Source organism: Embiotoca jacksoni, unplaced genomic scaffold, assembly GCF_022577435.1.
Source record: "Embiotoca jacksoni isolate LCO1_2020_lvr unplaced genomic scaffold, fEmbJac1.0.p SCAF_10, whole genome shotgun sequence".
Classification (NCBI taxonomy): Eukaryota; Metazoa; Chordata; class Actinopteri; family Embiotocidae; genus Embiotoca; species Embiotoca jacksoni.
Genome location: NW_027185230.1, coordinates 1668906 through 1680376, shown reverse-complemented (window position 1 = coordinate 1680376; position 11471 = coordinate 1668906). Strand labels below are relative to the sequence as shown.

Here is an 11471-nt window from a genome sequence, read left to right as displayed (position 1 = left end):
GATAATCCGGCTGCAGTAACCACATGAGCTGAGAAGGAGCCTGCTGCACATGAATCAGCACTAAGAGGGTTATTCTTGGGCGCTACAAGAGATTACTGTACCTCATAAAATATTTATCGCCGAGCCATAATTAAGAACAGCGTGGCTACAGGAAGAAAATAATGATTAAACGCTTGAATAACTAGGTCAAATCAAGTGCCTTATTTCCTCTTTGAAACCGGATTGAGAGATTTAATTCCATCACATACATGGAACATACATGTACTCTTTTTTTTCTGGTTATTATTTATTTATGGTAACTTTTATTTTTTTCAACTCTTTTGAACAAATAATTCATTTCCACTAAATACATCCCTGAATAGCATAGTGTGATGCATCGTACTTAAATCTGCAAATTGATTTCCATACACAGCTAAATGTATTCCTTAAAATGAGCAAGACATATTAATACATTTCAATGAAAGGAAGAGAGGATGATTTCGTCACTAGTCAATAATGTACGTGATTAAAATACGGGCTATATGTGCAGTGTGAACGACGTAGATATGATTATTTACCTTACGGCACACCACGCCCATATACAAGGCCAGTGGCGCCCCCTTGTGGCCAGAGTCCCTTCCCACCGCCACACTCAAATATTCACGAGACGACAATGGTTTAAATGTTGAGGTTTTATTTACACATATATACAGATTAAAATAAAAGGTGCCACAACAAAAACATAAGAACATACATAACATCCTACAGAATTTCACATCAGGAATTACCTTAAAAATGAGGCCATAAATACGTGCGGTACATACAGAAGGTAGGATCAAAGAAAGATCTAATACATTACATGTTGTGGAAATAAACAGCAATTCTCAGGGAAGATGCGTGCACACAATCCTCTGCTTGTTGAAATCATATTCAGTTCTTCTACATTGGGGGCAAGACTGTGAGCTGACCGATCTCACCGGTGGAGGTGACGAACATGGTCGTGCTGTATGATCAACACTCCCAGCGACAGGCAACAAAGTGAGACACAAGGTAAGAAACTTGACCAGATTTTGTCTGGCAAGCAGCGTCGTCCTCTGGGGGGGGGGGGGACAACAAAGCTGCAGCAACTCTTTGGATCTCTTACCAATGAAAGTTGCCCAAAAAGTTGCCTCTGGCATGACTGCCTTATGGTTTCACCAGTATTTTACTCTTACAAGTGTTGTGTGCGCATGTGCATTAAAACACAACTCTGGTATACATTTTCCTCATGGCTCTTTGTCTACCATTGATTGCACAGTGTAGAGGCACTATTATGTTCCAAACACACATCTGACATGTTTTCAGACTCCTTGTCGTCCTAAAGGTGTGACAGCAACTTACAGTTATTATATATCCTGATGCAAAATTAGCTCAGAATAACCTGCAGCAATTCATTCATTTGTACTGAAAACATAGTCGATAGTCTGGAGCTTTTTCTTTTTTTTTTTTAAATACTGCATTATATTAACTCAAGCAGGCAAGGAAGTTTTCTGTTGATTTTGAAGCTTTTAGAAATCACAAACTCTAGAAAACTATATTCTGCTGCGACCTGGCACATGAAGAACTCGTGATTTTTTTTTTTTAAATGTAAATAGGTGGCGAGGAGCCAAAAGAAAAACGACACCACGGTTACGCTTTAAATCTCTAACGGCAGATGAAGACTGCTCTCTGCTCCGGTGCCGTCAGCGATGTGACAGCACGATGTGACAGCAGGATGTGACAGCACCGCCTCTCCTCAGTTGACACGGCACGCTCGTATCATCAGCAGCTGCAGCAGGATGAACAGCGGTGACACGATGAGGCCAAACCACAGGTCTCTGGCTTGCTCCTGCTCGGCCAGCTTCTGGCACAGCAGGACCTCGCACACCAGCTTCAGGCTGAGCACCGTCAGCACCCAGAGGAGCCGCAGCACCGCCAGGCGCTTCTCGTTCTCTTGGTAAAGCCGGATGGACACGATGGCCGTGAAGTAGGTGCTGAGGCCGTCCGCGGCGAACAACGGGACGAAAACCAGCCACCAGCTCAGCGTGAGGTTCAACATGTCGGCGCGCAGAGCTACCAGCATGCTGAAGACCAGCAGAGCCAGCAGGTGGAGGAAGAGTTCAAAGGTGGCGAAGCCCAGCCACTGGACCAGCTCCCTCAGGGAGAACAGCATGGCTGAGGACAGCGGGGTCTTCGGCCAGGGACGGACGGACTGAGGACGGCCGAATCAAAACCTGGGCGGCCCTGGTTAGGGGACAAAGTGCTCCGGGGCTGGAGAGCCAGGCTGTGGGGGGACGGGGGCGGTTCGGTACTGCAGAGATGACCCACCGCTGGCTACATCTTCAGATCCAACCTGAGGAAGACAACGAGAGTAAGATGAGTACAGGACGTGTTTCCTGGAGCTGCTGTTTCTGAAGCCAGGCTCCATCTTTCCGTATTTCTCTCCTCTGTGTTTGTCTGCAGGTTTTCTCTTCATTTATGTGGTCTGCTCAGCTCGTTTTACACTTTACAGAGAGACTGAACCAACACCAGAGATCACAGATCAAAACGAAGACAACTGGACACTTTCAGACACTAAAAATGTCTCCGACACAATTTGATTAGATTAGAATCAGTTCATGACGTTGTCAGTGAACTGTTTCTCTTCACTGACTCCAGCTGTCCCCGGCTGATGCTGTTATGCTCCGATAGACTTGATAAACGATTAAATAATCACGTTTCACGTCAACCATCCTCGATGACACACAATGTAGCCTGTGCTAAGCTACATGCTAACCACAGACAGTCAGGAATGAAACAAAACGCTGAAGGCAAAACGTTCGTAACGAAACGCACGACTACGCACATACAAGACGTATTTCACAGGCGATCACATCTAACTTTACCTCAGAAAGAGTCGGGAGTTCTCGTCTCCATCTAGCTGGATGCGAAACTGCCAGTGCACAACAATGCTAAGAAGCTGTTAGCATCATAGCTCCTGCTCATTTCTCGCCGGTCGGAAGTATCGCGAGAAGACCGGACGGTGGCCGAAAAGACTACTTTTTTGGACCATAATCGTAAATATATTATCTATATTTAACAGAAAAAACATTCAGCGTGAAATGGTTAATTGTAAGGATTAACTTTTGGACGACAACTGTAAACTGAGAAACTCCGAATTTGTATTAACTTGAATCTAAGCCACTCAATAGGTGGCGGCGCAGACATGCGTCTGTAGGTGGCGGTAGTGACGCGATAGTAGAACGACAACAACCAAAACCACCGAAGAAGAAAGATTCAAGTGAGAAGAAGTCGACCGTCGTCCTCACGGGAAGGTAAAGCTGGCTTCATTTACATTTCATGCACTTTTTATTGACCCTTATAGATTGTAAAGTCACAGATTTACGACAGAAGTTGCTTCAGGGTGTTATTATTATTATTATTATTATTATTACAATCCGTGTTCGGTACATAGTTGTTACATGTTTTCTCTCAAAATGACTTGTAATAGAGAGACTTGCAGGAGTTGTGTTAAATTCACTGCTCGATGTGACAGATATGGGATGTTCGTCTTAAAGTGACAGTCGGTGTCATTTAATGCAAAGGGACAGGTTTCTGATCATGCAGCTGATGTCATGTTGTACATTTTTAACCAGCATGTGTACTGTATTGTCTGTAATCTTATTTAAAATGTATTGGCTGTAATCGGTATCTAAATTGTGTCCTATTAAGTGACTGCTGATAAAGATCCATTCATTCAAAATGCAAATGCAACCTTTATGTTTGATATTTTTTCACAGGGATAGGAAAAAAACAAAATAATCACACACCAATAATCAAACTGATGTTCAAAAGAACTGATTATGATCCACTGTTGTACATCACAGTACAAGAGACTAAACTTGTGATAAGAGAAAAGTCATCACGATAAAAAAAAAGCACAACATCACAATCTGATTCTTCTGTGACAATGAGCCAGTTCATAATCTTGAAGTATCTCTAAACCCTGTTGGCTTCCATCTGCACCACAAAAACTGGTTCCACATTAAGATAACAGGTTCTCACTGAGCAGAATAATCCTGCTGTGCGTTGACTCAGCAGTGAGACGAAGCCGAGCTGCTGTTTGGAGAAGCAGCACCACGCATGCTTGCTCAGTTTTAACGCTGACTGAGCTGATGCACAGGAGTATGAGTTCGGGATTTCGGCTCTGTTTGTGAACCAAAGTCAAAACAGACTCTGACCTGTTCCTTGAATCGTGTCACTGCTGGTTTCTCTCTTTCAGGGTAAAGATGCAGACGCCCGCGCAATCAATCATCCACAGCGGCTACTTCCACCCGACGCTCCGATACTGGCAGACCTGCGCCACCGATCTGAGACCTGACAATCTCATCTACCCGATCTTCATTACGTAAGTGAGGTTTAATAATCACACGGAAAGGAGTCGACAACAACAAATCTCATCATTGGAGGAATTCAGTGTCGTAGAACATCGTTAAAGATTTAATGGGATCGCTCTCAATCTGGTTCTGTGTCACTTTCTGCTTCAGAGACGGTGCAGATGCAGTGGAGCCCATCGGCAGCCTGCCGGGACAGGCGAGGTAAGAGACAGGAGCCACAGCTGCAGGCTCAGATCATCTCAGCGCCACTTAGTTTTAAAAGCAGATATAAGAACCTGTTTGTTTTCATAAAGAAAAAATGTACATAATTGTTAACGCTGAGAAAAATCCCATGAGACACAGTGTCACCCTGCAGCTGTGAACCCACTGAGGGTGTTGTCAGATAAAAGCAGTGAGGCAGGGCGCAGCCAGAGCCAAACACTGGACCTGGACTGAGATAAGAAGCGAATCCGTTAGACCTTTATTCTGCACAAAACCAAACCACAAACCTCCGCCTACATTCTGTGTCGCACTACAGCTCCTTAAACTCCTGGTTAACATGTGAAATGTTGTGTCATTCTTTATAATAACGTACTGTAATAAAACTTTTAATCCAAGCCTTCTCTACACAACCCGTCTGTGCTGTGATCTTACTGTGGTCTATATTCCTACGTGTGCAGATATGGGGTGAACAAGCTGGAGGGAATGTTGCGGCCGCTTGTGGAAAACGGCTTGAAGTGCGTGCTGATTTTTGGAGTCCCAGCAAAAATAGAAAAGGTATGTCGAACTAAAAAAAAGTGTGGAGAGAACGTGTGTTAATAACCAGACAAAAAAAAAAAAGAATGTGTTTGTCTTGCGGGCGTGTTTTTTTTTCCTTCACCCCTTCATCTTCCTGGGCCACTGTGCTGCTTTAGATATATAAAGGTATTGACGACTTTATACTGTATGTGGACTTTCGGGCTATTTTTCACAGTTTTTGCTGGACAGGGTGTAGAAGGATTTGACTGACTTGGACGAACTGACTATGAGCCAGACTTCATCACAAGGAGGCCCAGGTCTAAACCGGCCCTTAAACCCTCGCCCTGCTCACTCTCTCTCAGTCTCCGTGTTTTCATGGAGGGGACGCCACATTAAGTGTCATATCACACCAGTCGCCCTGAAGTGGGTTGTGGGTTATAAAGGGCCACGCGACCGGGGGAGGGGGGTAGTGCAGCACTGCTTTAGAGTCCGTGATGAAACGCCACATACAACATGCGGTTATTTGTAGAGGATGAGTAATAAATTGCCTGATTCACTGTTTTTGGTAAAATTAGTAGTTCCGTTGTATTTTGGAAACGTGCTGAGAAAACGGTGATGAAATGTATTGATTGTTTGACTTGACTTCATATGTTGTGTAATTTCAGGGACTGTGGAGAAAAATAAGGATTTAATCAGATTATGTTAATAAAGCCAAAGAAGTGTGGGAGTTGAATTCTATTCATTCAGTTAATACGTTTGTCTTTCTCGAGCGCATGCTTTGAATCAAGTAATTCGCGTCATTGCCCAATTTACCTACATATCCCTCAATGCTGTGTATAACATCATCTTTCAGTGAAATATGCATTCAATTGGATCTAAAGTATAATTCTGAAATATTTTCATAACAGAAGAGAAAGACGAGGGCGCCACAAAGCCTCCCGGCGCATTTAGACCTTAACTTGGAGTCATTCCAGTCGCGAGTGTGACTCCACACAGAGCGACCCTCCGTCACAGAGTGGCTTGTATTTTATTAATGCTCTGAGCGCATTCCTGCAGCCATGTTCCAGAATCTTTTGGAAAGCCTGTGACCAGCAGAGTGGACGCTGTTCTAGCTGCACGCGGCTTTAAAGTGACATCGGCAGGAGCTGAGACCCACTCTGTTCCCACTCAAACGCAATGACCTGTGGTGTTTTCTCTTCAGGATGACCGGGGTTCTGGTGCCGACACAGACGACACCCCGGCTGTTCTGGCGGTAAAGAAAATCCGATCGTTGTTCCCGGAGCTGCTGGTGGCGTGCGACCTCTGCTTGTGTCCATATACATCACACGGACACTGTGGTCAGTGTCTCCTCAGAGCATTTACTACCTTTTATCTCACATGCAGCAAGACAATGTGCAGCACTTACTTAAGCTGTTTTACTTTTGTGTTTTTCTGTCTTTCGGTGTTTCTTTTTTTTTTAGGTATCCTGAACGAGGACGGCACTCTGAACAATGACGCCAGCTGTCTGCGTTTGGCAGAAGTAGCGCTGGCCTACGCTCGGGCAGGTAAATCTTCTTTCTCCTTTTGGTCTTCTTGAGATGGCTATAGTGCAGACACACAGAAAAAAATAAACTTTTTTCCTTTGACTTGCAATTTTTGCCAATTCCTGCAATTTTACTGCAAAATAAAATAAAAAAAACTCCCCAAATTGCATAATTTTTATTTAGCAGAGCCACTCAAAAATCTAGCATTTTTATTCACAAGAGTTACAGAAAAAGCTCCACAAACTAGCACAGGACTGATTAATGGTCCGACCAACCAGGAATCAAACCGAGGACTCAGCGTTGTGCCCTCCAACCTGCTGTCAGGTCCTGAGATTGTTTCTATATTTGGGGTGTTACAAACGAAAACCATCGTTCTTACTTCTTCTCACTGTGTTCAGGGATTTTTATTATATATTAAACTGCAACATTTTTCAACTTGAAATGTTTCAACTATTTGATGACGACCTTGAATAACAAGTTCTGCCCTCGGAGAATCGCTTCAAACTCAATCAAAACATTTACTTGAAGAACGCTTTGAGAGAATGTTTTTAAACTTGGCAGAAACATTCCCTTGGCCAAATGTCAAAGGTCAAGATCACTATCCCATCACATTGGCCCACGCTCACGAACGCAATATATCAGTAACGTCTGGAGGGAAACTTTTCAAATTGATCAAAAATGTTCAATTTAAGGATAAACTGGTAAGACTTTGGTGGTCAAAGGTCAAAGGTGAATGTCACTTGAGTTCACATCCATTTCTCACTATAAGCACGATATTTCAGGAACGGCTGAAGGAAATGTCTACAAATGTGGCACCAACATGCACGTAGATGAACTGCTTGTACGCTACAACTCGAGGCATCCAACCGCCGGGCGGTAATTCTAGTATTTGAGCTAAATCAGAAGCTGATTTACATTTTGTGCCCGATGCAACTATTTTAATGTGATTAATCATTGTGGTTCTCCCTCTCAGTCATGACCCCGTTAATTGTTTCTACAAAATCCACCCAAACACACAGAACAAGCCACGCTGAATAATTTGTCAAGTAGCACGTTAGCGTATTAATAACTCTGAATGGAGACAAAATAAGTGAACAAAATGCTGGAGGTCTTAAAACGAAAAAAGAAAATGATAAACAGGTAATAGGCTAATAAGGAGCCCACATTTAAAAGTAGACTTTATTTATATATTTATTCTGCAGGTTGTCACATCATCGCTCCATCTGACATGATGGATGGACGAGTCGGAGCCATAAAACAGGCGCTGATATCCAATGGTTTGGGAAACAAGGTAAACCTACTGAAAACAGAAAGATGTGCAAACATGACTCAGCAATACAATCCAACAGTTTTCATACGGTGACAAATCCCATGACAAAAAGTACCGAAGGAACATGTCGGCCAGTGTAAGATTGTGGCTCATTAACGTAATCTTTAATAGAATTGAAATGAAATAGAAGAAAATCAATTTGACTGTCTGTTCTCCTCCTCCAGGTGTCAGTGCTGAGCTACAGTGCAAAGTTTGCCTCGTGTTATTATGGTCCTTTCAGGTGAGTGAGTGCTCTGGGATCAGGTGTTTAACAGATCAGTGACACGGAGCTTCAGAGGGAGAACAGTCTGCTGTGTTTGTCCACAGGGACGCTGCACAGTCCAAGCCTGCGTTCGGGGACAGACGCTGCTATCAGCTGCCTCCTGGAGCCCGAGGACTCGCCATTCGAGCTGTGGTGAGTTGACGTGTGCGTTCACATCTGGAGGTGCAAGTGTTCGCGCGGAGGCAGCTGTCAGAGATGCTTTTGTTGCTCTGTGCTGCAGGAGCGAGATGTGAGAGAAGGAGCGGACATGCTGATGGTGAAACCGGGTCTGCCGTATCTGGATATCGTGAGAGAAGTCAAAGACAAGGTGTGCAACTCAATTAGTTTCTATTAATCCCACGTCAGTGGAGAGCAAAACTTAGGTACTGTTCCACAGGACAGTATTTAGGTACTTGTGCTTTACTTTATAAAGTTTAGTTTCATTCTCAGTTACTTGATACTTCCATTCCACTACAATTATTTTTCAGCTTTAATTTCTTTTCAGGTGAAGAGTTTACACAAGGCATAACAGAACAAGCTTTAAATTACAACCTGCTGGGTCACATTTCAGACGTCAATGATTTGATAACAGCTTCACCAAACACTCATATTTCCCTCTAAACGTCTCACATGGTTTCATTTAAATAAATGTTCAAATGATCAATGTTCAATGATTAGAGGAAAAACTGGAAACAGGCTGGTGGATCAGAACTTTTTTTTTTTTTTCTTTCATCTGACGACCCCTCAGATTTCTGCCGGGATATAAAACTGGATATAAAGTAGTTCAAACCAGCCCGACCTGCTGCAGCTACAACAGTAACATGCTGCTGACACCGATGCTTCACTATTAATAATCTAATCATGTCATATGTACTAACATATCAGTCAGAAGGACTGAACCAGGACTATTACATTTATAATTTAGCTACATTTTGCTCCTAATACTGATGTACTTTTACTGTTAATGGAGTATTTTTACATTACTGTATTGGTACTTTTACACAAGTAAAGGATCTGAATCCTTCTTCCTCCACTGGCAACACTGCAGTTATGGGAAATTTGATAAATTGCAAAGGATATTTCACAAAACCTTTTCTGAGGTTTCTGTCGGCTAATCCTTGTTTTCCTCCCGCGTCTCGCTTCAGTTCCCCACTCACCCTCTGGCGGTGTACAACGTGTCGGGGGAATTCGCCATGATATGGCACGGCGCGCAGGCCGGAGCGTTTGACCTGCGAGCCGCTGTGATGGAGGCCATGACCGCCTTCCGCAGGGCAGGTGAGAGGGAGCACATGTTAGAAGTTCATCCTGTGCACAAGATTGAGCCTTTAAATGAGCCAATCGCATAGCACGGATGTTGTTTTACATCTTTTTCATACAGCTTGATGTTTCAGAGCAACAGTGAGTGAGTCTCTGTTCATTTGTTCGTATATATGACCCAGGATGATATTGATTGTTAGAAAAAGAAAATGATGTGTGATTAAAACAGTACAAGTGATCAGTGAGAGCAGCAGAGGGCAGAACAGAGGTTCAACCAGCTGAAGAACCAGCCTGTCTGACCCACTGCTCACCGGGTGATGAACTGTGATGCACAATGTTGTTCTTTGTCAAATGAAAAAGGATAAAGAGGAGATTTGGTACTTTTTTTTTATTTGAATGTGTCAGTGTGTATGGAAATGTACACATTAAAAACAGTTTTCACACGTAGCTGACTGATGACTTAAATTTAGCTGATTTCAGGGTTCAGTACCAAACAAGGTCACAAAGTGTGTCATCTGGATTTAGAGCTGAATATGTGCAGACACACAAATGAAGTATGTGGTCATTATTTCCTCAAATATATGTAAAAGTTTGGACAGTATGCTGAGGGTGGACATATGTCATGAGTGTGAGTTTGTGACATCACAAACGTACAAAAGTCCCAACAGCACAGTTGCTGAATACAGGCAGTAATGGTGTGCATTTTTCCGTGGACTGAGCATTTTGAAACTTTCAAAAGTTTTTATAGCACGTAGACCTGCTTAATAATCAAAAAGAAATGGAAAACAGAATTGATACAATATTGGACCTTTAAGTGTAATAAAACGATGTTGTTTCCAGATATGCATGTGTAGGTTATCGTAAGTATGTGTCGTAATAAATCAGTGTTAGTTCAGGTCTAGATGAAATCTCACAGGATACTAGTAGTTTTTTCCTGTTCTGTGATGTAGGCGCTGACATCATCATCACCTACTACACGCCTCAGCTGCTGTCCTGGCTGAAAGAGTAAAGGATGACGATCTGAGGCCGGAGGATGGACAGAAACGAAGGCGGACCAACAGGCAGACTCCTTTAAAACTGCAAACCTGCTGCTGACTCAGTCATATCAAAGTCTAACTCAATCAAGTGAAAACATGTAAATCTGTTTATTTTTAGACAATCTTTTATATTATTTCTGATCATTTTCATAAGAATAGTTCAAAAAGAAACATACACACGTTTATGTGTGTATCAGGTTGATTTGTGGCTCTGATTATAATGAAAGTGAGTCCTGTATCCAAGTTAACTTTTCTGTTAAAGCTTCTGAAGACTAACATAGAACTAAAACACTGAGAATGTAAATGATTAGTGTGTTTTTAGAAGACAATGTGCCTCCTGTGTGTCATTGGGTTCAGCATTAAATGAAGTCAGTCATCTCTTCTGCTTCACTAAAGTGATTCTGAAATGTACATTTGTATGAATGGTGGCAACACAAATGTGGCTTCTGCCTGACTTGTAAGCCCTCCCTGAACAAGTTCTGACGGACATGAGGAAATAAAGTCATTCATTCAGATCTACAAGAGTGTGTGTTTTATTTAAGTGGGTGCATGTTGTTTAATGACCCTCCATGGAGCTCGTTACACTATGCAGCAGATCTGACCACCTTTCAAAAAACCTCTTTGCCCATTTTGTCTATTATGTAAAAGAACTGTCGATTTAGTCTGTGGGGCTCATTTATTTACAGTTAAATCGGTACATTTATTTCTTGTGTCCGTAAAGACCAACATGATCCTTGATTTCATTCCAGTGCTTATTAATATATTGAATGAAAATGAATTTCATTAACAGAAACTGCTTTTGTAGGACATCTCTGCTCTTTCATTGTCCACATTACGGTACTGTGCCCACACTGTTTGCACTTATTTTTATTGAGCAAGCCAAACATGTGCCTATTTGATTTTTTTTTTTTTTTGCATTAACAGCTGGATTTAAATTATGAAATTATTTAAAATATATAGAGCCAATAGTTCTAGTATATTAAAGTTGCTAAT

At 42.4% G+C, this 11471-nt stretch overlaps 2 protein-coding genes across 2 annotated transcripts; one reads left to right on the top strand and one right to left on the bottom strand.

Moving 5' to 3' along the window:
- Positions 1-656: 656 nt before the first annotated feature.
- Positions 657-2981, bottom strand: tmem203 (transmembrane protein 203). The gene is made up of 2 exons (XM_069161312.1): positions 2883-2981; positions 657-2350 (listed from the first exon to the last, which is right to left on the bottom strand). The coding sequence occupies exon 2, from the start codon at positions 2168-2170 to the stop codon at positions 1754-1756; it is 417 nt and encodes a 138-aa protein (XP_069017413.1). The 5' UTR covers positions 2171-2350; positions 2883-2981; the 3' UTR covers positions 657-1753.
- Position 2982: 1 nt separating this feature from the next.
- On the top strand, positions 2983-10993 carry alad (aminolevulinate dehydratase). Its single transcript, XM_069161299.1, has 12 exons — positions 2983-3311; positions 4259-4384; positions 4524-4574; positions 5033-5129; positions 6292-6427; positions 6551-6634; positions 7816-7904; positions 8108-8163; positions 8250-8337; positions 8426-8512; positions 9330-9459; positions 10392-10993. Exons 2-12 carry the CDS (start codon positions 4266-4268, stop codon positions 10448-10450), a joined length of 996 nt encoding a protein of 331 aa, XP_069017400.1. The 5' UTR covers positions 2983-3311; positions 4259-4265; the 3' UTR covers positions 10451-10993.
- The last annotated feature ends 478 nt before the right edge of the window (positions 10994-11471 follow it).